We start from the raw sequence: 27619 nt of genomic DNA, 5'->3' as shown, positions 1-27619 counted from the left end.
CTACCATGTGACAGCATTGTGTCATAGCTGCTCTTGTATACAAACAAGCCAGACTATTTAAATGTCATTGTGAGAAAGATGCCGCCTGCTCTCATTTACATATCTATTCAGACCACTACTCCTTCCTTGATCTAGCCAGAAAAGTTTTTTCTTCCTCTTCCTTGGCAACTTATGCAAAGCTGGAGGACCATCTGCAAAGTTAACTACCTGTTGGGATAAAAAGATGTTAAGAGTCTAGTCCCTACAGAGGTGGAGAATTAGAATGACTACAGGTATAACTTATGGTATTACATCACAAATGTTGTATGTTACTGGCCATTAAATGCTAAATTATCTCAAAAGCTATTCATAAATTTTCCCTACTGCCAAACAACACAAGCGTCTTTTGGTCTTGGAGAGCTATGATACCCTCAGTGTTTTTAATCTTCAGAATTAGGTCCCAGCTGAATAAGAAAACAATTCTATGTGGGCAGCAGGGAATGAACCAAAATGAGAAACTGATCCCTTCCAGCACTAGTTCTCACTCTTGTGAAGTATGGATTAGGTCACAAATAAGATTGTATTCATCACCAAGCCCCACGGGCACACTCTGATTGAAGGTAAAGGAGTCCAGGAACTTCTCAAGTTGAGAAATAAGGCTGAGTTGGGTTGAAATTTCCAGTCCCTCCCTAAAGGCCTGGAAACCTGTTCCAAATCATAACCAAAACCAAGTTGAAGGCCATCTGTTTCTTCAGAAAGTGTTTGGCATTGAAAAGAAGAACCACAGATTAGAACAGATAAATATTGTTGTGGGTGATGAGGCCAAGAGAAGTGGGGAATCAGGAAAATCGGAGTCCTCTAACCTACTAATAAATTCTTGTAACTCAATAAATACCACCAAAAAAAAAAAAGAAGGAAATAATAAAAGAAGGGAGGAAGCGGGAAAGAAAATCAATGGAAGAATTATTCTTATTCCTAGCAGGAGTTGACACAACCTCAGTGAATAAAACTCTGCTGCATTTAGATGAATATTTGGACCCATTATTTGTATAATGATTTAATATTAGATCATCTACAAGAGGAGAGGCATTGAGCATTTTGCTTGGAGTTTGGTAACAAAGATTATACATTAAACTTACATATTCAGCATAATATTGAGGAATAATTTTCTAAGCTTTGATGGACTACCAAGATCACTTTATGAGTAGATATTAAAGGTTTTTCTCTGATCCCCAAGTCACTTTTAGTGCAAATTAGAGTGACATGTAGCATCTAGTTAACTTCTACTCCAGGTATCCAGAGTTAACAGAGTGAGATAATAGGATGAAATCAGTAGGCAATTGAATCATATTTTCTACCCTGGAAATTTGGTGTTCTGAATCACTTCTTTCAAAATCAACCTTAGTTGTTATTAACAACAGAAAAAACAATAGCAATAGCAGTAGTAGTAATAATTATCATAATGATAATAGTAGTAGTAAAAGTAACAGCAGTGGTAATAATAATGGTAATAATACCACTAGCCATACTTACACAGCACTTCCTATGTACTGGGCACTGTTCTAAGAATTTTAAATATATTAATTGATTTAATCCTGACAGCACTCCTATGAAATAGGTGAGCTGTTATTAGTATCCTGTTTTACAGATGCTCTCAATAATAACTCTTGGTTATTTTTGTTGTTGCTAACAACTAGAGCTATCTTTCAAAGAAATCATTTGGAACCACAGTAAAGGAAAAGTAGCTTGCTCAGGGTCATCTAGCTACAAAGTAACAGACTCTGGACTCAAACCCAGGATGCCCAGCTCCAAGGTCTGACCTCTCACTTACTGTGTTCTGCTCAGTAAGGCCTTCTAGAAAAGTAGTATGGAAAGAAGTTAGTCACTCCCCTGCCTGCTGGTAGCCAGAGTTGCTACTTCAAGTTTGCTGTCTCCTCTAGGAGTCTTCCCAAACACACAGTAAGATGTGCAACCTGTTCCTGCAGCTATAAAAAGTCACTAGGAGTGTTACAGGGCTGTCCCCATATGGTCTGTGACCATCTAGAGCTCCATTAGAGCTTTCACCTTTGCCAACTAAGGAAGGAGTGAGGGGAGGGGGGCTGAGGTGGGGGAATCGTTCCCAGGCCACATTTCCTGCCCAGTAACATGGTCCCCAAATAGCCAAGGCTGCAGGCCGAGAAATTCCTCACTAACAAGTTACGTCCTGGATCTGGTTCCCTGAGCCTTTATTAAGAATGAATGTTTTCTCGCCAATCCATGACTCAAGCAAGACCAAGAACCGAGGCGAGACAAGCGGCAAAGTTTGTTTATTAACTTGCTCCACCCAAGGGAACATTTTTATGAAGGGGTGAAATTCCTGACTACTCAAAAAGAAGAAAGAAAGAAAAAAAACCTATGGGAAATTTAATCACCAACTGAAAAAAAGTAAAAACAAAGCCCTACCAATGAGGATGTTGCCAGAGACAATGGGGCCCCTAGAGGAGCTGCAATTGTCTCGAGATAACAATCCCCCCTCCCGCCCGCACCACCCGGGAATTCACTGGCCCTAAGTACTACATTATTGCTATATTAGCTGAGGAATCTTTGTTCACAAGGCAACTGCATGCAAAACCATCTGTTACAACTCCTGAGTTCCCGTGGTTTGCAGACTCGGCATTTACATTTCAAGAAGAACCTCTGGGAAGGAAAGGGGAAGTCTCTATCTTTCCCCTGGAGCAATTACCTTTTTATATAGCCTAGGAGGGGGAAGCTCTCCTTTCCCTGAAACTGAACCCAACAATTGAAAGGAGATAGGCCGCTTCAATAATGCACACGCAGCTCGCCTGGGCTGCCTGGTCCTAAAGCCACGCATGCCCCATTATGGTTTTCACATTCTTAAATTGGTATGAATGGTAAAGCATCAAGAACAATCCCAAACTGTCTATAGGGCTTAATGAGGCTCTACTTTCTTAAGGAATCTCTTCTTTCTTTTCTTAAACGTGATATTAAAGCTAATATTCTGCACTGCATAATAGCCTAAAATATACTACCTCTTAAAAGCAAACTGTAATCTGGGCCAAAGGTGACATTTTGTATCTTGATTTAGGTGGGGGCTACAGTAATATACATATGTCAAAATTCATGGAGGTGTACACTTCAGATTTGTGCATTTACATGTGTAACTCATACCACAATACATTTTTAAAGCAGAATATGTCAATGATACTCACAGTTAAGGAAATTGAGAATAAATCACTTGCCTTCAAGGACAGTAAAGACTGTTCTGCTTCTAGATCCTCCCCTTACCCCCACCCACACTCGAAATCTCTCCTGAGAATTTTAAAGTTCAAGAACCTGAAAAATAGTTATCCAACTCTGCACTAAGCCAATAACTACAAATGTTTCCTGTGTATCCTGGGAGCATAAGTACGCAACACAGAGCACCTGTCACACGCCAAACCGTTCTAGCCACATAGCAAAAATAAAAAGCCAAGGTCTTTTTCTCATCTGATGGTGAGCTATCAAATTATGAGAGACATGCCTGGGGCTTTCAGCAAGACAGCCCTGATGTTCATTGTTCTGTTTCTTGAGCCCTATTTTTCAAACAGATGTTTCTATACTCTTAAGTAGCACTCTTGCTTGAGGGAAGCAGGTTAACCCTGTAGGGTACAGGTCTCTGGCTGGAGCAGGAGAGCAGTTAAGTACTAAGTGAGGGTGGTTTCTGCAGGAAGCTCAGCAGGTTTAAATCTGTACGTGAGCTCTTGTTACTCTAGCAGCTTCTTGGGAACCACGATGCTGAACGGAGTGGGGAGTCACTAAGTGACAGGCGGAATTCTGGAAGCTTCAACATTGCTGGGTCATGATTTAGCGGTACACTTCCTCCTCTGAACTACCAGGCAAAGAGGGCTGCTTGTCACTGAGGGAAATAAGGCCAAATTCATACCGTCCACTAAGCCTCCAGAAAGGCCACCCATTGAAGCTGAGGCTCCTTGCACTAATCATAGGGGGTCACCTTTCCCCTTCATGCCCTTCAAGCGTCCTGAACCCCGCAGACAGGTCATTTCGGGAGCTCGGGGCTACCAAGCTGCATCTACTGATAGACATCGTGAATCAGGATCACCCAGCGAGCGCTTCCTGGACTGAGAGCCGAGAGCTCCAGTGATTTCCCTGGCCTGCCAACGAGTCATTTAAGAAGTGCAATATGCCAACCAGACCGGGTAGCCCGTACTTCGGAACCGACCCTGCCGTCCCCGGGATGGAGAGGGGCGGGTTTTGCCAAAGGCTGGGCAGCGTCTATGCGGATGCGTGCTCGCAAGTGGGTCTTGCAGGCTACCCCGGCCCTGCGCACTGTGCCAGCCTCACACCTGACCCGGTGCCAGGAATACAGCAAGAGGCTCCGGTGGGTATGCGCCTCCGTGGAGACACTGGCAGCTCTGCTCCGGAAGGGTGCGGGGTAAGGGGACAAGGGGCGAAATGTGGGACCAGAAGCAAGATACCCCGAAATGCGAACACCGGTGAAGTCTCTGGGGGCTCGCGCTCCCTGCGCCTTTGCAACGCTTTGCTAGCACTGCGCTTCCCTTGGCAGCGCCTGGAAGCGGCGCTAGCTGAGATTTGCGAGGCCGGCGGGCAGGAAGGATGGAGGCGCAGCGGATCCCTTCCTGCCCTCACGCGCTCAGCTAGACTGCAGTGTCCCCTTTCACGCCCACCCTCGCCCGGGATTCCAATGCCAAAGCGCTAGGGTTTCGCGGCTCGCCGAGGCCCGGGGGGGGGTGACCTGGAGCAGCTGGCAAAAGAAAGTGGGGGGAGTTGGGGGGAGGCGAGGCTGGACCTGCGGTCGGAGCGTGCGCGGGTCCGTGGCTCAGGGCGCCAGTGCAAGGCCGCCCGCCGGCCGCCCGCCAGCCACCAGCACCTACCTCGATCCACTTCTGCGCCTCGGAGAAGGCGGGCTCGGGGGGCGGCTCGGGCTGCAGGGGCTGAAGAGCTTCAAGACCGAGAGCGGGACAAGCCATTTGCGCAGCCCCGCGTCCTCTCGAGCTCCGGGATGAGGACGGCCGCCGCCGCCGCCGCAGGAGCGCGCTCCCCGCCCCTTCCCGCCCGCCGGCCTCCCCTCCCCGCCTTTCCCCGCCCCCGGCCGGCGCAGGTCCCGGGAGAGCCGCGCGCTGCTAGAGGACGCCGCGGCAGCTGTTCCCAGCGCCGCCCGGGCTCCAGTGCGCCGTTGAGTGCCCCGCGGGAGCGAGCGCGGAGGCGCCGGGAGCTTCTGCTCCCCACCTTCGCGGGCCGCTCCACCCCCGGGGAGGGGGAACACAGCTACCGACTAAAAATAACCCGGAGCGAGCGCTGCGTGTCTCCCTCCCGCTCACACCCAGCCCGATAGAGGGACTCCGCCGGCCGCCCCGCACGTCCCTGCGCCCGGCCGGCTGGTGAGGGGCGGGCGGACGGGTCCGGCATCATATGGGAGACGCGCGCCCAGCGGGGCGCACCCGGGCCCTGGAGAACCGGCGCTGCGGCACCGGAGCAGTAGGACGCGCGGGCACTGGCCGCGCAGCACCTGCAGTCACTCTTGGCCGCAGAGGTGGGGGCAAGGCGGGGCAGCCCCTGGCCCGGCGCCGGGAAGTACACAGCCACTTGATCTTTTTGTAAGAAGAAAAAGAAAAACGACCCTGATGAGCTTTTCCTTCTCCAAGAAGGCTACCTGTGTCCTAGTCTGTCGATGCAGTCAACCAACAGTCACTGTGCACCTACTATGCGTCAGGCACTGGGCCAGGCGCTGGGGACGCAGAGATGGAAACACATACACACACACACACACACACACACACACACACCCTACCTGGAAGTCCTTGCCCTCGAGGTATTTACATTGTAGAGGGAATTGGGGGCCCGGACAGACAATAAACATGTAAATCAAAAGAAGATAATTGTGGCGGGTATTGTTAAGATAGGAGAAGATAATGACTTTGGAAGAAAAAGGGCGGGGTAATTTCCGATAGCCTTCCCCTCTTTTGGCTGAGAGGCTGACCCATGAGTCCCGGTTCCATTAATGGGAGGTAGGCAGATGATCAGTGAGCTGAAGAGAGACGTGCATTTATCTCGTCCCTTCCTGCAGGTGGGTAGGGGGTTTCCAGAAGGTTCCCCATCTCCTCTGGTCCCACTCAACCTCCCAGGCCTAGGTATGGTAAAGGCTTCCCCGTCCCATCATGGTCTCCCGACCCGGCTCACTTCTTTCTAACCCTTCCTTTAAACTCTCCTCGGCCACTCCCACTTGAGCATGCCTTCTGTTTTGCACTGGAGCCCAAGTGACGATCAAGGAAGGTGTCTGTAAGGAAATGTCCTGAAGAGGTGACATGAGTGAGGAAGATTTAACTGTGTAACAATCTGGGGGAAGAATTCCAGATGGATGCCAAGGCCTTAAGGTAGGAATGAGCTTCCCCGTGGAGGAGCCCACAGCGGGCCAGCAAGACTGGAGGCGGTGAGGAGAGCACCAGGCGGGAATGATAGCATGGGAGAGGCAGGCCAGGTCCCGCCTGCGGGTGAGGGGCACACCCTACCTTTTAGATTGTTGCCTGGGCATCCCCTGGTAGGCCACCAGGGAGCTCTGACCTACGTGAGCCCAGCGCTGGGTCCAAAGGAGCTCAGTATTCTTGGCCTAACCTCAAGCTAATCGATTCCTCTCTTCAGAATGGCTGCCAACAAGAGGTTTCTGACGGTGGCTGGAGGTCCCTGGGTGCCTCAGCCTCTAAATCTCTGTTCCCCATCCAGAATCCGAGTTTAATCTTTGTCCAATTCCGCTGCTATAATAGGGGAATGAAACAAAAAGCAGGCCTAAAATTTCACCATTACCAGCTTTGGAGTCAGACAGGCTTTAGTTTATTTACTTTGAAAACACTTACGTGGCACTTATGCTGTGCCAGGCACTGTTCTAAGTGCATTACAAATAATTGACTAAGTCAATCCTTATTCCAGCCCTGTAAGATATGACTATTATCATCCCTACGAGGAAACCAGGGGACAGAGCTGGTGGACAGGGAGGGTTGGATTAAAGCCCAGACAGCCTGGCGCCAGATCTGCTCCTAACTGCACACCAAGCTGTCTTACCAGTCCTGTCCAGACTCTGCCACTTACAGTGTGTCCCTCAGTTTCCTCACCTAAAATGAGGTGGATACAGTCATCCGGCAGAATCATTGTGAAAGGCACGAACAAGGGGACTGAATGTAAACAGACCAAAGCTGGACCTGACAAACAAGCAATTGCTGAGTACAGACCACTGATCCTCACCTCCACCCTGCTGTCCAAAACAGAGGGAGGGAAAAGTACACAAAGCGGAGATAAAGAAGGCAAGCATGGGAAAGGACTAAAGACATGTGGGGAGAAGATGACCTTGTTTCTATAAAGAAACATGGCAAAGCAAACAGTTCACAAAATGACTCTGGTACACTAATGCAATATATGGCTTTGGGCAGTGATATGGTCTGGCTCTGTGTCCCCACCCAAATCTTATCTTGAATTATAATCTGAATTGCAATCCCCACATGTTGAGGAAGGGACCTGGTGGGAGGTGATTAGATCATGGGAGCAGTTTCCACCATGCCGTTCTCATGATAGTGAATGAGTTCTCATAAGATCTGATGGCTTAAAAGTGTCTGGCAGTTCCCTCTTTGTTCTCTTTCTCGTGCCGCCTTGTGAAGAAGGCACTTGCTTCTCCATTGCCTTCTGCCATGGTTGTCAGTTCCTGAGGCCTCCCCAGCCATGCGGAACTGTGAGTCTATTAAACCTCTTTCCTTTATAAATTACCCAGTCTCAGGTATGTCTTTATAGCAGTGTGAGAATGGGCAAATATAGGCAGGTTGCACTGCATGGAGTAACTAGGAGGAGGGGAAGCCAGCTAGCCCAGATGGTGTATCTAAATCCATTTGAAAATGAGTATTAAATTTTATCGTATCTCTAATATATCTGGCATTGAAATTGGCATTTAAACTAAAACTTTTTTCTTTCAGTGAAAATACATTTTACATCTTTTAAGGTTTATAATCGTAAGGTAACATTTGCTTTTTCTGAGCTTTTACCAATCACAAATTCACACAGGCTACCAAAGACCCACAGACTTAGAACCATAATAGAATTCAAACCTAGTGCTGCTATCAATAATATCCATAAATAGTTGTTAAGAACCTACTATGCGGAAGATACAGAAGAATCCACAAGGGGACACAGACTATGCCCTTTAGGAGCTAATAATTTTGTGTTATTTTATTTATTTAAATTTTTGTTTTGTGGGTACATACCTGGTATATACATTTATGAAGTATATGGGATATTTTGATAAAGGCATAAAATGTGTAATAATCACACCAAAGTAAATGGCATATCCATCACCTCAAGCATTTATCTTTTGTGTTACAAACAATCCAATTATACTCTTTTAGTTTTTGTTTGTTTGTTTGTTTTTGAGACAGAGTCTTGCTCTGTCACCCAGGCTGGAGTGCAGTGGCACAGTCTGGGCTCACTACAACCTCCACCTCCCAGGTTCAAGCGATTGTCCTGCCTCAGCCTCCCAAGTAGCTGGGATTACAGGCACCCGCCACCACACCCAGCTATGTTTTGTATTTTTAGTAGAGACAGGGTTTCACCATTTTGGCCAGGATGGTCTTGATCTCCTGACCTCATGATCTGCCTACCTTGGCCTCCCAGAGTGCTGGGATTACAGGCATGAGCCACTATGCTCGGCCTAGTTATTTTTAAATTTACAATTAAATCATTCACTATAGTCACCCTGTTGTGCTATCAAATACTAGATCTTATTTATTCTTCCTAATTTTTTGTACCCATTAACCATCCCCACTTCCAATCCAATCCCCCCCACAACTACCCTTCCCAGCCTTTGGTAGCCATCAGTCTGCTATCTCCATGAGTTCAATCGTTTTAATTTTTAGCTCCCACAAATAAGTGAGAACATGCTAAGTTTGTCTTTCTGTGCCTGGTTTATTTCATTTATCACAATGACCTCCTGTTCCATCCATGTTGTTGCAAATGAAGAATCTCATTCTTTTCTATGGCTCAGTATTACTTAGTAGTACTTTGTTAGTGAAATGATGTTTTCATTTCTCTATAATGTAGTTCTTTCAAATATAAAAGTAATATGTGCCATTGGAGAAAATTTGGAAAATATAATGAAGAAAATAAATCTTAAAAAACCCCACAATTCAGAGATTATCATGATTTGGGGGGTATGAAGTAACATTTTGGGGTTTTTTGTTTTTGTTTTTGTTTTTTTGAAACAGAGTCTCACTCTATCGCCCAGGCTAGAGTGCAGTGGCGTGATCTCGGCTCACTGCAACTCCACCACCAGGGTTCAAGCAATTCTCCTGCCTCAGCCTCTTAAGTAGCTGGGATTACAGGCACCCACCACCATGCCTGGCTAATTCTTTTTTTGTTTTGTTTTGTTTTGTTTTTTTAGTAGAGATGGGGTTTCACCATATTGGCCAGGCTGGTTTCGAACTCTTGACCTCAAGTGATCCACCCAGCTCTGCCTCCCAAAGTGCTAGGATTACAGGGGAGAGCCACTGTGCCCGGCCGATTATGATTGGGAAAAAAACCATAAGACAAAATGCTATATGATAAGTGCCAAATTAGAGATGTAGTGTATTCAAAGAATATAGGTTGGTTGTTGGTGGGCTTTTTTCGTTTTGTTTTGTTTTTTTCGTAACAGCTTTATTGAGATATAATTCACATACCCTACTATCCACGTATTTAAAGTGTACAATTCAGTGGGTTTTAGTATATTCACAGAGTTGTGCAAGTATCACCACATTTAATTTTGGCACATTTTTACCTCATCCGACTGAGGCCTGGCAACCATGACTCTACTTTGTCTCCATACATTTGCCTGTTCTGGACATTTCATATAAATGGAATCATACAATATGTGGTCCTTTGTATGTGACTTCATGAGCATGATATTAAGGTTCATTCATGTTGCAGCATGTATCAGTACTTCGTTCCTTTTTATTTCCAAATAATATGCCATTGTATGGCTATGTATTTTGTATATCCATTCATCAGGGTTTTTTTTTTGGTTTTTTTTTAGACAGTTTACATATATTTAGCACATTATTTGTAGCAAGAATCTAACACACATTTTGTCACTTAATCCTTACAATGATCTTATATGGTTGGTATTATACCCATTTATTTATTTATTTATTTATTTTTAATTATACTTTAAGTTATAGGGTACATGTGCACAACGTGCAGGTTTGTTACAAAGGTATACATGTGCCATGTTGGTTTGCTGCACACATTAACTCATCATTTACATTAGGTATTTCTCCTAATGCTATCCCTCCCCCCTCTCCCTACCCCATGACAGGCCCCAGTGTGTGATATTCTCTGCCCTGTGTCCAAGTGTTCTCCTTGTTCAATTCCCACTTATGAGTGAGAACATGCAGTGTTTGGTTTTCTGTCCTTGCAAAGGTTTGCTCAGAATGATGGTTTCCAGCTTCATCCACGTCCCTACAAAGGACATGAACTCATCCTTTTTTATGGCCACATAGTACTCCATGGTGTATATGTGCCACATTTTCTTAATCCAGTCTATCATTGACTGGACATTTGGGTTGGTTCCAAGTCTTTGCTATTGTGAATAGTGCTGCAATAAACATACATATGCATGTGTCTTTATAGTAGCATGATTTATAATCCTCTGGGTATATACCCAGTAATGGGATCACTGGGTCAAATGGTATTTCTAGTTCTAGATCCTTGAGGAATCGCCACACTGTCTTCCACAATGGTTGAACTAGTTTACACCCCCACCAACAGTGTAAAAGCATTCCTATTTCTCCACATCTTCTCCAGCACCTGTTGTTTCCTGACTTTTTAATGATTGCCATTCTAACTAGTGTGAGATGGTATCTCATTGTGGTTTTGATTTGCATTTCTCTGATGACCAGTGATGACGAGCATTTTTTCATGTGTCTGTTGGCTGCATAAATGTTTTCTTTTGAGAAGTGTCTGTTCATATCCTTTGACCACTTTTTGAAGGGTTGTTTGATTTTTTCTTGTAAATCTGTGTAAGTTCTTCATAGATTCTGGATATTATCCCTTTGTCAGATAGGTAGATTGCAAAAATTTTCTTCCATTCTGTAGGTTACCTGTTCACTCTGCTGGTAGTTTCTTTTGCTGTGCAGAAGCTCTTTAGTTTAATTAGATCCCATTTGTCAATTTTGGCTTGTGTTGCCATTGCTTTTGGTGTTTTAGTCATGAAGTCCTTGCCCATGCCTAGGTCCTGAATGGTATTGCCTAGGTTTTCTTCTAGGGTTTTTATGGTTTTAGGTCTAACATTTAAGTCTTTAATCCACCTTGAATTAATTTTTGTGTAGGTGTAAGGAAGGGATCCAGTTTCAGCTTTCTACATATGGCTAGCCAGTTTTCCCAGCACCATTTATTAAATAGGGAATTGTTTCCCCATTTCTTGTTTTTGTCAGGTTTGTCAAAGATCAGATGGCTGTAGATGTGTAGTGTTATTTCTGAGGGCTCTGTTCTGTTCCATTGGTCTATATCTCTGTTTTGGTACCAGTACCATGCTGTTTTGATTACTATAGCCTTGTAGTATGGTTTGAAGTCAGGTAGCATGACACCTCCAGCTTTGTTCTTTTTGCTTAGGATTGTCTTGGCAATGCGGGCTCTTTTTTGGTTCCATATGAACGTTAAAGTAGTTTTTTCCAATTCTGTGAAGAAAGTCATTGGTAGCTTGATGGGGATGGCATTGAATCTATAAATTACCTTGGGCAGTATGGCCATTTTCACAATATTGATTCTTCCTATCCACGAGCATGGAATGTTCTTCCATTTGTTTGTGTCCTCTTTTATTTTGTTGAGCAGTGTTTTTTAGTTCTCCTTGAAGAGGTCCCTCACATCCCTTGTAAGTTGGATTCCTAGGTATTTTATTCTATTTGTAGCAATTGTGAATGGGAGTTCACTCGTGATTTGGCTCTCTGTTTGTCTATTATTGGTGTATAGGAATGCTTGTGATTTTTGCACATTGATTTTGTATCCTGAGCCTTTGCTGAATTTGCTTATCAGCTTAAGGAGATTTTGGGCTGAGACGATAGGGTTTTCTAAATATACAATCATGTCATCTGCAAACAGGGACAATTTGACTTCCTCTTTTCCTAATTGAATACCCTTTATTTCTTTCTCTTGCATGATTGTCCTGGTCAGAACTTCCAATACTATCTTGAATAGGAGTGGTGAGAGAGGGCATCCCTGTCTTGTGCCAGTTTTCAAAGGGAATGCTTCCAGTTTTTGCCCATTCAGTATGATATTGGCTGTGGATTTGTCATAAATAGCTCTTATTATTTTGAGATACATTCCATCAATACCTATCTTATTGATAGTTTTTAGCATGAAGGGCTGTTGAATTTTGTCAAAGGCCTTTTCTGCATCTATTGAGATAATCATGTGTTTTTGGCTTTGGTTCTGTTTATGTGATGGATTACATTTATTGATTTGCATATGTTGAACCAGCCTTGCATCCCAGGGATGAAGCCAACTTGATCTTGGTGGATAAGCTTTTTGATGTACTGCTGGATTCAGTTTGCCAGTATTTTTTTGAGGATTTTCGCATTGATGTTCCTCAGAGACATTGGTCTAAAATTCTCTTTTTCTGTTGTGTCTCTGCCAGGCTTTGGTATCAGGATGATGCTGGCCTCATAAAATGAGTTAGGGAGGATTCCCTCTTTTTCTATTGATTGGAATAGTTTCAGAGGGAATGGCACCAGCTTCTCTTTGTACCTCTGGTAGAATTTGGCTGTGAATCCGTCTTGTCCTGGACTTTTTTTGGTTGGTAGGCTATTAATTATTGCCTCAATTTCAGAGCCTGTTATTAGTCTGTTCAGGGATTCAACTTCTTCCTTGTTTAGTCTTGGGAGGGTATATGTGTCCATGAATTTATCCATTTCTTCTAGATTTTCTATTTTATTTGCATAGAGGTGTTTATAGTATTCTCTGATGGTAGTTTGTATTTCTGTGGGATCGGTGGTGATATCCTTTATCATTTGTTATTGCATCTATTTGATTCTTCTCTCTTTTCTTCTTTATTAGTCTTGCTAGCGGTCTATCAATTTTGTGGATCTTTTCATAAAACCAGCTCCTGGATTCATTGATTTTTTGAAGGGTTTTTTGTGTCTCTATCTCCTTCAGTTCTGCTCTGATCTTAGTTATTTCTTGCCGTCTGCTAGCTTTTGAATTTGTTTGCTCTTCCTTCTCTAGTTATTTTAATTGTGATATTAGGGTGTCGATTTTAGATCTTTCCTGCTTTCTCTTGTGGGCATTTAGTGCTATAAATTTCCCTTTACATACTGCTTTAAATGTGTCCCAGAGATTCTGGTATGTTGTGTCTTTGTTCTCATTGGTTTCAAAGAACATCTTTATTTCTGCTTTCATTTCATTATTTACCCAGTAGTCATTCAGGAGCAGGTTGTTCCATGTTTCCATGTAGTTGTGCTATTTTGAGTGAGTTTCTTAATCCTGAGTTCTAATTTGATTGCACTGTGGTCTGAGAGACAGTTTGTTGTGATTTCTGTTCTTTTACATTTGCTGAGGAGTGCTTTACTTCCAATTATGTGGTCAATTTTGGAATAAGTGTGATGTGGTGCTGAGAAGAATGTATATTCTGTTGATTTGGGGTGGAGAGTTCTGTAGATGTCTATTAGGTCTGCTTGGTGCAGCGCTGAGTTCAAGTCCTGGATATCCTTGTTAACCTTCTGTCTCGTTGATCTGTCTAATATTGACAGTGGGGTGTTAAAGTCTCCCATTATTATTGTGTAGGAGTAAAAGTCTCTTTGGAGGTCTCTAAGGACTTGCTTTATGAATCTGAGTGCTCCTGTGTTGGGTACATATATATTTAGGATAGTTAGCTCTTCTTGTTGAATTGATCCCTTTACCATTATGTAATGGCCTTCTTTGTCTATTTTGATCTTCGTTGGTTTAAAGTCGGTTTTATCAGAGACGAGACTAAGATTGCAACCCCTGCTTTTTTTTTTTTTTCTTTGCATTTGCTTGGTAGATCTTCCTCCATCCATTTATTTTGAGCCTATACGTGTCTCTGCACGTGAGATGGGTCTCCTGATGCGTCTTGACTCTTTATCCAATTTGCTAGTCTGTGTCTTTTAATTGGGGCATTTAGCCTATTTACATTTAAGGTTAATATTGTTATGTGTGAATTTGATCCTGTCATTATGATGTTAGCTGGTTATTTTGCCCGTTAGTTGATGCAGTTTCTTCCTAGCCTTGATGGTCTTTACAATTTGGCAGGTTTTTGCAGTGGCTGGTACCAGTTGTTCCTTTCCTTTAGGAGCTCTTTTAGGGCTTCCTGGTGGTGACAAAATCTGTCAGCATTTGCTTGTCTGTAAAGGATTTTATTTCTCCTTCACTTATGAAGCTTAGTTTGGCTGGATATGAAATTCTGGGTTGAAAATTGTTTTCTTTAAGAATGTTGGATATTGGCCCCCACTCTCTTCTGGCTTGTAGAGTTTCTGCCGAGAGATCCGCTGTTAGTCTGATGGGCTTCCCTTTGTGGGTAACCCAACCTTTCTGGCTGGCTGCCGTTAACATTTTTTCCTTCATTTCATCCTTGGTGAATCTGACAATTATGTGTCTTGGGGTTGCTGTTCTCGAGGAGTATCTTTGTGGTGTTCTCTGTATTTCCTGAATTTGAATGTTGGCCTGCCTTGCTAGGTTGAGGAAGTTCTCCTGGACAATATCCTGAAGAGTGTTTTCCAGCTTGGCTCCATTCTCCCTGTCACTTTCAGGTACACCCATCAAACGTAGATTTGGTCTTTTCACATAGTCCCATATTTCTTGGAGGCTTTGTTCATTTCTTTTTACTCATTTTTCTCTAAACTTCTCTTCTTGCTTCATTTCATTAATTTCATCTTCCATCACTGATACCCTTTCTTCCACTTGATCGAATCAGCTACTGAAGCTTGTGCATGCATCATGTAGTTCTCGTGCCATGGTTTTCAGCTCCATCAGGTCATATAAGGTCTTCTCTACACTGTTTATTCTAATTAGCCATTCGTCTAATCTTTTTTCAAGGTTTTTAGCTTCCTTGCAATGGGTTCAAACATCCTCCTTCAGCTCAGAGAAGTTTGTTATTACCGACCTTCTGAAGCCTGCTTCTGTCAACTCGTCAAAGTCATTCTCTGTCCAGCTTTGTTCCATTGCTGGTGAGGAGCTGCGATCTTTTGGAGGAGAGGAGGCGCTCTGGTTTTTAGAATTTTCAGCTTTTCTGCTCTGTTTTCTCCCCACCTTTGTGGTTGTATCTACCTTTGGTCTTTGATGATGGTGACCTACAGATGGGGTTTTGGTGTGGATGTCCTTTTTGTTGATGTTGATGCTATTCCTTTCTGTTTGTTAGTTTTCCTTCTAACAGTCAGGTCCCTCAGCTGCAGGTCTGTTGGAGTTTGCTGGAGGTCCAATCCAGACCCTGTTTGCCTGGGTATCACCAGCGGAGGCTGCAGAACAGCAAATGTTGCTGCCTGATCCTTCCTCTGGAAGCTTCATCTCAGAGGGGCACCCAGCTGTATGAGGTGTCAGTCGGCCCCTACTGGGAGGTGTCTCCCAGTTAGGCTACACAGGGGTCAGGGACCCACTTGAGGAGGCAGTCTGCCCGTTCTCAGAGCTCAAACACCATGCTGGGAGAACCACTGCTCTCTTCAGAGCCGTCAGACAGGGACGTTTAAGTCTGCAGAAGTTTCTGCTGCCTTTTGTTCACCTATGCCCTACTCCCAGAAGAGGAGTCTACTGAGGCAGGCAGGCCTTGTTGAGCTGCAGTGGACTCCGCCCAGTTCAAGCTTCCCAGCCGCTTTGTTTACCTACTCAAGCCTCAGCAATGGCGGACGCCCCTCCCCCAGCCAGGCTGCCACCTCGAAGTTCAATCTTGGACTGCTGTCTTAGCAGTGAGCAGGGCTCCACAGGCATGGGACCTGCTGAGCCAGGCCCGGGATATAATCTCCTGGTGTGCCATTTGCTAAGACCATTGGAAAAGCACAGTATTTGGGTGGCAGTGTCCTGCTTTTCCTGGTACAGTCTGTCACGGTTTCCCTTGGCTAGGAAAGGGAAATCCCCCAACCCCTTGCACTTCCCAGGTGAGGCGATGCCCCACCCTGCTTAGGCTCACCCTCCATGGGCGACACCCACTGTCCAACAAGTCCCAGTGAGATGAACCAGGTACCTCAGTTAGAAATGCAGAAATCACACGTCTTCTGCATCAGTCATGCTGGGAGCTACAGACTGGAGCTGTTCCTATTCAGCCATCTTGGAACGGACCCTCCCATTCATCAGTTGATGGATATTTCAGTTCTTTCCACTTGTTGGTTATTATGAATAATGCTGCTTATAAACATTCATGTACAAGATTTTGTATGGACAAATGTTTTCATTTCTCTTCAGGATAGGAGAAAAAGTAGAATTGCTGTGTCATATGATAACGCTATGTATAATCTTTTGATAAATGACCAGACTTTTCCTCAGCAGCTGCATCCTTTTACATTCCCAGCAGCAGTGTATAAAGTTTCCAATTTCTCCACATCCTTGCCAACACTTGGAATTGTCCACGTTTTTTTATTATAGCTATCCTAGTGTGTATCTGGTTGTGGTATCTGGTTGTGGGTTTAGTTTGCATTTCCCTGATAGCTAATGATGCCAAGCATCTTTTCTTGTGCTTTTTGGCCATTTGTACATATTCTTCAGAGAAATGTCTATTCAGAACTTTTGTCCATTCTTAATTGTTATTTCTCTTTTTATCATTGAGTTATAAGAGTTCTTTATATATTCTAGATACAAGTCCCTTTTCCAGATATATGGTTTGCAAATATCTTCTGCCATTTTGTAGTGGGACTTTTCACTTTCTTGGCGGTGTCCTTTGAAGTACCAGAGTTTTTCATTCTGATGAGGTCTAATTATCTATTTTTTTCTTTTGTTGCTGGTGCTTTTGGTGTCATATCTAAGAAAGCATTGACTAATCCAAGGTCATGAAGATTTATGCTATTTACTTCTAAGAGTTTTATTGCCATAGCTCTTACATTTAGGTCTTTGATCGATTTTTAGTTAATTTTTTTAAGAGCATAACTTTTGAGGTCAAACAGTGTGATAGTCTTGGTCTTCTGAGAAGCAGACATTAGGTAGAAATTAGGCTGGGCATGGTGGCTTGTGCCTGTAATGCCAACACTTTGGGAGGCTGAGGCAGGAGAATAATTTGAGACCAAGAATTCGAGACCAGCCTGAGCAACATAGGGAGATCCGCCCCCCCATCTCTACAAAAACAAATAAATAAATAAATTAGCTGCATGTGCCTGGTGCATGCCTGTAGTCCTAGCTACTTAGGAGGCTGAAGTGGGAGGATCGCTTGTACGCAGGAGTTCCAGGCTGCAGTGAGCTGTGACTGCACCACTACACTCCAGGCTGGGTGACAGAGTGAGACCTCATCTCCAAAAAAAAAAAAAAAAAAAAGGAGAATTAGGTAGGGCATGGTGGCTCATGCCTGTAATCCCAGCATTTTGGGAGGCCGAGATGGGTGGATCACCTGAGGTCAGGAGTTCGAGACCTGCCTGGCCAACATGGTGAAACCCCATCTCTACTAAAAATATAAAAACTAGCCAGGCATGGTGGACACGCATGTAATCCCAGTTACTCAGGAGACTGAGACAGAAGAATCACTGGAAACTGGGAGGCGGAAGTTGCAGTGAGCTGAGATCGTGCCACTGCACTCCAGCCTGGGCGAAAGAGCGAGACTCCATCTCAAAACAAAGAAAAAAAAAGAAAAGAAAGAAGAAGAGACAGAATTAAACGTGCAAGGATTTTATTAAACGAGAGAAAACACAGAAGGAGCTGGAAAAATGCTGAGGAAGCAGTCAGAGCGCAATGCAAGTCTGACCCAGAGTGAAGAAGAGAGCGAAGGAAAGTTGTTGGGTGGAAGCGACTTCAGGCTGCCATTCAGTTCAAAGCTCATCAAAGGCCATCAGAAGGTCCTTGAGCCAAAGTCAGCCTCAGAGGAGTCCTGGGTCTCCCAGGAACAGGTCTGCCTTAGTCCCTGCCATTTTCAGTAACTGACTGGGAAAAGCCCAGTGGGAAGTGTGGCCTCAGTACAAACAAGACAATGGATTTCAAAGCACAACAGCTGGGGCCCTTGGTCAGTTCAGCTCCCAGAGGGGCACATTTCATGACTGACACACTTCAGTTTGATTCCGACACTGTCACTCATTTTGTTACATGAACAAAAACATTATTGAATCTCTCTGAGTCTGTTTTATTTATAATGCACCTATTTTCTTGCCTGGAACTTAGAAATCATGGCTAGTAATGATAACTTTGGTGGCATTATATATTAAATATACATATTTATTAATATATAAAGTGATTACTTCTTATTAATATGTTAGAATATAAAATGAGATAAATCCATTGGGCAAAGAAAAACTCCAAATGTCATCATGTATTATACTTTGAAGACTTATGGTTGGATGTTAATAAGTGTTCAATAAATTTCTCATCTTCAAAGTTCTGGCTTAAATGTCACCTTTTTGGTGAAGACTTCCTTAGCCACCAAGTCAATATTAGTCACTTTTTCTGTGTTCCCATAACATAGTGACTCTCAACATGGAAAAGTAGGTATGAAAATCTTTAGGGAAGTCTTAAAAACTACTCTGAATTCATCATTGCATTAAGTTTTTAAGCCATTCAAAAATAATGTGAATAACAATTCTATTCTAATTCCTAGACTATGACATACTGAATCATTTTCCTCCTACAAAACTCTATAAATGCCACACAAACTATAAATTATATTCTTTGCATGCATAGCTGAGCTGAAAAGGAATGAACAGAAATCCCCCGGAGGCAAACGAGAGGAAACATAAAGCCAGAGCAGTAAGCGCATGAATTGACCTTTGACTCCTCTCTGGAGAAACAGAGTGAAAGGTGGCTCAGAAGCCGAGGGCCAGGGCTTACCTGCTAGGAGTCCAGGCCCTGGGCCTGTGCTATGTGGAGAATTGGAACTGAGCAGCAACACACAGACACTCACACATTCACATGCACACACACACACATTCATACACAGACATACACAAACACACACACACATTCACAAACACACATGCAGAGACAGAAACACACACACATAGACACACTCACACATTCACACACACACACTCACATGCACAGACATACACAAAGACACACAGACAGACCCACACATTCACGCACACTCTCACACACATGCACAGACATATACAAACACACGCTTTCACAGACACACACACTCACATTCACACATAGACACACACACACACACACAGAGGCTACTCCCACAGCTAAACAATGGACCAGAAGATATTCCACTGCCACCACAGAGGGAAACAAAAGGAAGCTTCCTTCTTTTTATTTTTTTTGGGGGGATGGGTTCTCACTTTGTCACCCAGTCTGAAGTGCAGTGGCACAATCTCAGCTCACTGTAACCTCCACCTTCTGGGATCAAGTGATCTGCCTGCCTCAGCCTCCAAAGTAGCTGGGACTACAGGCGTGTGCCACCACACCCAGCTAATTTTTTGGATTTTTTGTAGAGTTGGGGTTTTGCCATGTTGGCCAGACTGGTTTGAACTCCTGGGCTCAAGCAATCCACCTGCCTCAACCTCCCCAATAAAGCTTTTTTGTCTTGACCTCAGTTCTGGGTGTGTGGGGGAAAGGGCAGGGGACTACAGATAAACCTCCCTTGAGAATGTGTAAATATAAGCCAATTCTCTTTATGAACAAAGTATACATGATCCAGGAAACCACCCCCCCAACACCACCACCACAAGCTAATAAATTAACTTAGAATTTGGTCCAGGGCCTGTAAGTCACCTGGAAGAAGCAAATGTAAATTTGGAAGACATGCCTTCAATCCAAACCTCACAAGATTCCCACAGACAAACCCTGCTGAAGATGAGTTTACAATCCAAAAGTTCAAAATGCAAAAACAATGCAACCTAAACGAATTCAAGAGACACAACAAATAATCAAATTAATAGCCTGGGTTGGGCCAGTGGCTCACACCTATAATCTCAGCACTCTGGGAGGCCTAGGCAGGAGGATCACTTGAGGTCCAGAGTTTGAGACCAGTCTGGCAAACATTGTGAAACACCATCTCTACTAAAAATGCACAAATTAGCCAGGCCTAGTGGTGCACACCTGTAATCCCAGCTACTCAGGAGGCTGAAGCAGTAGAATCGCTTGAACCCAGGAGGCAGAGGTTGCAGTGAGCTGAGATGGTGCCACTATACTCCAGCCTGGGCAACAGAGTGAGACAGGCAATAATAATAATAATAATAATAATAATAATAATAATAATAACAGCTTGGGCGGCATAGCGAGACCCCATCTCTACTAAAATAAAATAAAACAAAATGAAATAAAATAAATAAAATAAAATAGCTGGGCATGTAGTCCCAGCTACTCTCAGGGGGCTGATGCTGAAGGATTGCTTCAGCCCAGGAGGTTGAGGTTGCAGTGAGACATGATCACGCCACTGCACTCCAGCCTGGGTGACAGAGGGAGACAGAGAGTCCTACTCTGGAGTTGTTCCTCTTGGTTTTCCTCTATCTCATCTTTTCTCTCATATTTTCCCTCTTTTAGTTTCTGCTTGATGTTCTGGGTGGCGTCTGTAACCTTATTTTCTAGTTTTTCTACTGAATTTTTAATTGTGGTAACTATAACTTTATCTCTAAGAGTTCACCATGTTCCTTGAGTGCTGCTTTTTCTTAGCAAGATATTCTTGTTTTGTGGATGTATTTGCCTCTTCAGGCTGAGTGTATTTAGAGGTTTTACATTTGTTTCTTCTTTGGTGATGGAAATATTTTACATCTTCATGGGTGGTGGTTACATGGTTATGTAAAAATTCAGTGAGCTGTATTCAATACCTGTCCATTTTACTCTATAATTCTACCTTTACAAAACTGGCTTTGCTTTTATAGGAGGAAAGAGAGGAAGGGTAGATCTAAGTTTTACCGAACCTGAAGCTCTTACAAATTACAAATATAAAACTAGGTTTGAAAGTGAGTATTTATTCAGGAGGACAAAAGAAATCAAAGAGATTACAAGTTTTAAGAGACTGTCAAACACCACAGTTATTATAAAATCCAGAAGAATCACTTAACTGTTTTTGTTATCTAGCTGCCTGATACATCTCTACATCTCTATAATGTTTTTTTTCCTATCTTTTTTGGGTTGCATCCTCTTTGATTACCTCTTTATATAACTATATTTTGGATAACCATTTTCTTTTTCTTTTTTTTTTTTTTTTTGAGACGGAGTCTCACTCTATAGCCCAGGATGGAGTGCAGTGGTGTGATCTGCAACCTCTGCCTCCCGGGTTCAAGCAATTCTCCTGCCTTAGCCTCCAAGTAGCTAGGACTACAGGTGTGTGCCACCATGCCCGGCTAATTTTTGTATTTTTAGTAGGGATGGGGTTTCACCATGTTGGCCAGAGTGGTCTTGATCTCCTGACCTTGTGATCCGCCCACCTTGGCCTCCCAAAGTGCCGGGATTACAAGCGTGAGCCACTGTGCCCAGCCTAGATAATGATTTTCTATAGAGTGAAGAGAGAGAGATTATTCACTCGTCTCTACCATGTAAATTGAAATTTGGGGCTTTTTCACTTAAACTGTTTTTTATTATACTTCATTTGCATACTCATGCCAGGAAAAATTTTAACTAAAATAAATAATAAAAACTACAATATTCATTATAGTAGAAAAAGGAAAAATAATGGATTGTTTTCTTTTCTTTTTTCTTTTTTTCTTTTTCTTTTTTTTTTTTAGCTACAATACCTTTTTTTTTAAGACGAGAAAGCTCATGAAAAATTGCTTCCAAAAAGTAAACTCTCCAAAGTTCAGGGTTGATTTGCACTGAGAATAACACATTGAAGTAATTTAAGTTCTATTTCTTCATTTTTACAATCACTGTGCTGTGTCACTGTTTGTTTAGAAACTATTATTTAAGGCTAGACACAGTGGCTCATCCCTGTAATCTAGCACTTTGGGAGGCCAAGACAGGAGAATCACTTGAGGCTAGGAGTTCGAGATCAACCTGGGCAACATAGCAAGACCCTGTCTCTACTAAGAAATTAAAAAATTAAAAATAGGCATGGTGGCACACACCTGCAGTCCCAGCTACTTGGGAGGCTGAGGTAGGAGAATCACTTGAGCCCAGGAGGTCAAGGCTGTAGTGAGCTGTGATTGCACCACTGCACTCCAGCCCAGGTGACAGAGACCCTGTCTTTAAAAAATAAAATAAATAAATAAATAAATAAATAAATAAATAAATAAATAAAGTTTAAAGCAGCTACTGTTTAAATCCAGGAGTATGTATTATCACCAGAATTAGAGACACAACCTGTGTTTGAAGTAAACTGGAATGATTCTAAACCATTATGAACCTACTCTCAAAATAATATATATGTAACTGAGTCAGTGTATGCCTGGAGTTGATCATATAACTGGGAGTTTATCAAATGTAACTGTGGAACACAATGCTTATAAAGGATAAATCATTTTTAAATTGGCCAATTTAAGCCTTACACATATATTGTGTTATAAAAATGCAACAATAACAGTAGTAATTGTTTTAAACTTGGACCAACAAGATTTTGTAGAAGAATATTTTATCACTAACAATATTAAGAACTGCTGGCCCTTGGCATATTAAAATCTTGATTTTTGTTACTGATGGTTCAGAAAGTTTCTTTTGGCTTCACAATTCATTTTTGTCTTAGTCCATTCAGGCTGCTATAGCAAAATACCATAGACCAGGTAATACGGACAACAGAAATTTATTGCACACAGTTCTGGAGGCTGGGAAGTCCAAGATCAAGGCCAGCAGATTCAGTGTCTAGTGAGGACTTGTTCCTCAAAGATGGCACCTTCTACCTGAGGACAGAGTGGAAGGGACCAACCAGCTCCCTCAGGCCTCTTTTATAAGGGCACTAATTCCATTCATAAGGACACTACCTTCATGACCTAATCACATCCCAAAGGCCTCACTTCCTCATGCCACTCCATTGGGGATTAGGTTTCAATGTATGAATTTTGAAGGGACACAAGCATTCAGACCATGGCAGTTGTTGATAATGTGATGTAGTTTTTAAGATTGCTGTCAAATTGGGGAAACCTCTATCAGGTTTTTTTATATGAGCAACAGTATTTCAGGCCTTTCAAGTTTCCTATAGTTCAGTCCTTTAGTAGTGACCAATCTTAAATGCTCTTTGAAGCAACAGTCCTTAACTGGTTTGTCATCAATGTTCTGGTAGTAGTTGTATATTGAGCTTAATGTTACCATTTTCATTGTCAGTACATCATGTTAATTAAACTAGAAATTTAATCATAGAAGTTCTGATAAATTATCACAAAATGTTCATAAAACTGTGCAGTGTGTTTATATATGCTCCATTATCAAGACTATTCTTGATAGACAAGATGTGTTAGTCTGCTGTCACAATGCCGTAAAGAAATAACCTGAGACTGGGTAATTTACAAAGAAAAAGGCTTTAATTGGCTCACAGTTCTGCAGGCTGTACAGGAAACATGATGTTAGCATCTGCTCAGCTTCTGGGAGAACCTCAGGAAACTGACAGTCATGGTGGAAGGCGAAAGGGAAGCAGACACATTACATGGCCAAAGCAGGAGCAAGCAAGAGAGGGAAGGTGCCACACACTTTTAAATAACCAGATCTCACGAGAATCACCCACAACACCAAAGGAGATAAGGCTAAAACATTCATGAGAAATCTGATCCCATGATCCAATCACCTCGCACCAGGCCCCTCCTCCAACACTGAGGATTACATTTCAACATGAGACTTGGGTGGGGACACAGATCCAAACTATATCACAAGAACTTCCATTTTGACAAGGACTCATTGAAAACCAAATTCTCCATTGATGATTGACGTATCTGAGGATGGGAAGAGTTTTCTACAGCTTAACTCTGAGCTTCATTTCAGCCTTGTTTCTCCTCCATGTCCATACCCCACGGTGCCAGCCACCCTAGGACACGGGCATCCAGTGTCTGGTGCAGGATTTCTGTGTCACAGTGCTGAGTGATAGGCATAGCAGGCAATAGAAGTATTTCTACAAGATATTCCTGTACCAGGACAGCCAGCAATGACCTACCCATACACAAAACCATGACCCACCTAAATAAATCCCACTAAATCCATGCTTAAGATCTTGCCAACTCAACATAAACTTATCCAGACCACAAAAATACCTGCCATCATTTCATCACCACCCAACACTAGGGGAATTGTGATGGAGAGGAAGTCTGAGTGAAAAGAGACTGCAGTCTTAACCAATTGCAGTCAAAATATATTTTACACATTTTACAAAATTTTTCAAACATATATGGCCATGTGAACATTCCAAAGGGTCTCCCCAGGGCCTTGGAAGAGGACAATTCAAGGGATGGGACATGAAGCTCAGGCTTCCTTAGCTTCCTCTTTAATTCGCTTCTGGATGAGAGACAGGCACAAATGAGACCAACTCTCTTCAATCATTAATTCAGAAGAGCAGAGTGCTTTCCAGGGAGTCTTATTTCTCACATGTCCATTGGGTGCCTGGAAGTTCAGACAAACTTATTAATGATATATTTTATTCCTAAAAGAAAACCACATTGACAGAAAAATCAAATTTCTTTGAATGTCTATTCTTTATACAAAATGTATAAAAATTATAAAAATTTATAAAAAATTTATTTTAAAATGTTATTAAAAATTTATAAAAATTAAAACAATGATTTTCTGCATGTCATGGCTTACTTAGTAAATGATATAGCTTACCTAAGGGAGACCTTACAGCTTATTAACAATTTTCAGATTTCAGCAATTAGAAATGCTTACACTTATCTGATACTCGCAGACATCTTAACCCACAGACACCTGAAGCATTAACTAAATGTCGTTTATTATCCTATTATGAACTAAAGTTAAAGCACTTTAGGAGGGAAAAACTAAATATATAGGGAGAGAGTGGTGGAATAATGCAGCAATTTTTCTAAGACTGTGTGGCAGGGGAGCCTGTTTCCTATTCTGCTCAAATGCCAGGCAGTATGGCTGCTTCCTCTGTTCCCATGGAAACCCCAGCCTTGCTGAAATTCAAGTTAATTTCTTACTGCCATCTGCCTGTTGAACTACAGGGCTTTCTCCAGCAAATACCAAGCAGAGGCCTGTGAGGAGAATGGAGTTTACTTAGGAACTCCCTGGGCTGTTTCCTCGGGAGGTCAAGATTGAAAACAGATTCAGCTGAACCTTAATACTGAATTAGTTGAAGGATGAAAGGGATTACAATATACTGTGTGAGCTCTTTTTAAAAATTAACTGATGTTTAATGCAAATTGACTGCATGGGATATTACAAACAGTTCATATTACATTGGACAAAGTTTGTGTAATGTTTTGTCATCCCTTTAAACTCTAAAATTGGCAAAATTTCTATGTGCTTCTTGAAAATGTTAATGATATCTTCAATCAAAGGTCACGAGCTGGTGACCCGTGATTCAGCTCTAGGCTGCAGACATGGGTTTTGCTCTGCACAGTGTTTTAAAATAGTGCTTGAATTAATTGCCAATGTCTAGAAATTAGGAAACTTCATGGAAAAAAAAAAACCACAAACCAAAACCCTAGAATTCCATCTTTTGTCTTGAAAACTTGAAAGATGTGGCTGGCTCTACATTCCTTCATTGTCAAAGCCAGAGCTCAGTAGCGGCTGCCCCCTCTTGCCCCTGGAAGGGGTGAGGCTGTCCCATTTGCCATAATCCCTGTCACTCTTTACTTATTTACATTTGACTACTTCATTCATTGGTGGTAGCTGCTTGGATCATTCACATTCACAATTTCCGCCTTAAATTTGTGGAATGCCCACTTCCAAAAGAGTAATACAGAAGCTCTAAAACTCAAACCCATGCTAGCTCCCAGAATACAGTGTTTTTACCAGCCTAAAACGTAGACTAGCAAAATAAATATTAATCACTATAGTTTGCTTCTCTAGCATCAATTCTGTAGCATAAATTGCTTGATTTAAGTAATTTGCAGTGCTTTCCACTAAGGATCAGTAAAGTAGAAAGCTGTAAGCATGTTGGCCTTTCCATTCTCCACCTAATATTAATAATGATCACCTGGACTTGTTTGCTTCCTGATATGGTTTGGCCGTCCCCACTCAAATCTCAACTTGAATTGTAGCTCCCATAGTTCCAACATGTTGTGGGAGAGACCCAGTGGGAGATAATTGAATCATGGGGGTGGTTACCCCCATGCTGTTCTCATGGTAGTGAATAAGACTCAAGAGATCTGATGGTTTGATAAGGGGTTTCCCCTTTTGCTTGGCTCTCATTCTGTCTTGCCTGCCACCATGTAAGATGTGCCTTTTGCTTTCCGCCATGATTGTGATGCCTCCCAGCCATGTAGAATTGAGTCCATTAAACCTCTTTTTCTTTATAAGTTACCCAATCTCAGATATGTCTTTATCAGCAGCAGGAAAATAGACTATTACACTTCCTATGTGGCAGGCAATAGGCTTTACAGCAACTACCTATCAAGTCATTATAAGGCTCTTCATCTTATAGTTGAGAAAACTGAAGCTTAGGAGGATCAATAAATTATGCAAAGCTGAATAGCTAATAAATAACAATCTCCAGCTTACTCAGTACTGTCCGATGGAGTATTCTACAGCCTGTGCATTAAACCACACTGCTTGTTCATCCTTATTTTTATTTAAGTGTATCTACCAAGAGTGTAAATTATTTCTATTCTAAATCTGTTTTAGAATATATTCAGAATGAAGGAAAAAAAGGTCTATGACATAGTCCTTAACCTCAAGAAGTATAGAATTTCAATGAGAAGGGACAATTGTTTTAGCAGGTTTTATTGCCTACGCTGCCACAAACAAATAAATATGCAATTACAATATAGCATGATACATGTTATTATGGAGGGAAACAGAAATATGATAATACAGAGGGTTAAAGCAGGAGTTAATCAGGAGAAAAAGTATGTAAAAAGACATTTGGAAGTACAAGAGAATATGATGCTTTGGGAAAACTGAAAGTAGTTGTCATGAGCCAAAAACGAGAACAAGCATTTCACAAAAGAATTAGTACAACTAGCCAATAATGTGGTAGGATATATACTTTGAAATATTAGCAAATGTTTTATTTTTATTTATTTATTTATTTATTTAGCAAATGTTTTAAACAGGTATTTTCTTTCTCCCTTTGCCCTTCCCGCATTTGAATAGCTCAGTGCTACACACTGACTGCCTTAGGGAAGTGGTGGTGTGTCTAGGCTGATGGAATCTCTCACAGCCTCATAATTTCTCCCAATTGGATGCCAGCCTGTCACAGGGCAGCAGAATGGATCTGTGCCCCAAAGGGGGCCTCAGAAATGGTGAACTGAGCTGTCAGAACTGAAAGATCTGGCCGGGTGCGGTAGCTCACACCTATAATCCCAGCACTTTGGGAGGCCAAGGCAAGTGGATCACTTGAGGCCAGGAGTTCCAGACCAGCCTGGCCAACGTGGTGAAACCCCGTCTCTACTAAAAATACAAAAATTAGCCGGGCATAGTGGTGCGCGCCTGTAGT

The 27619-nt window shown here is 42.5% G+C and overlaps 1 protein-coding gene across 12 annotated transcripts in view; it reads right to left on the bottom strand.

Annotated features, from left to right (window-relative positions):
• LIMCH1 (LIM and calponin homology domains 1) overlaps positions 1-5046 on the bottom strand; it is a 339225-nt gene extending 334179 nt beyond the window's left edge. For all 12 annotated transcript variants that reach the window (XM_055246654.2, XM_055246657.2, XM_055246661.2 and 9 more), the window contains exon 1: positions 4872-5046. In XM_055246654.2, coding sequence (XP_055102629.1) covers positions 4872-4967 — 96 coding nt within the window. In that variant the 5' untranslated portion in view covers positions 4968-5046. The remainder of the gene's footprint in view (positions 1-4871) is intronic.
• Positions 5047-27619: the final 22573 nt, after the last annotated feature.

The sequence above is a fragment of the Symphalangus syndactylus genome, chromosome 16 (genome assembly GCF_028878055.3).
Source record: "Symphalangus syndactylus isolate Jambi chromosome 16, NHGRI_mSymSyn1-v2.1_pri, whole genome shotgun sequence".
NCBI lineage: Eukaryota > Metazoa > Chordata > Mammalia > Primates > Hylobatidae > Symphalangus > Symphalangus syndactylus.
The sequence above is the reverse complement of the archived record's forward strand: the minus strand, read 5'-3'. Positions and strand labels throughout refer to the sequence as shown.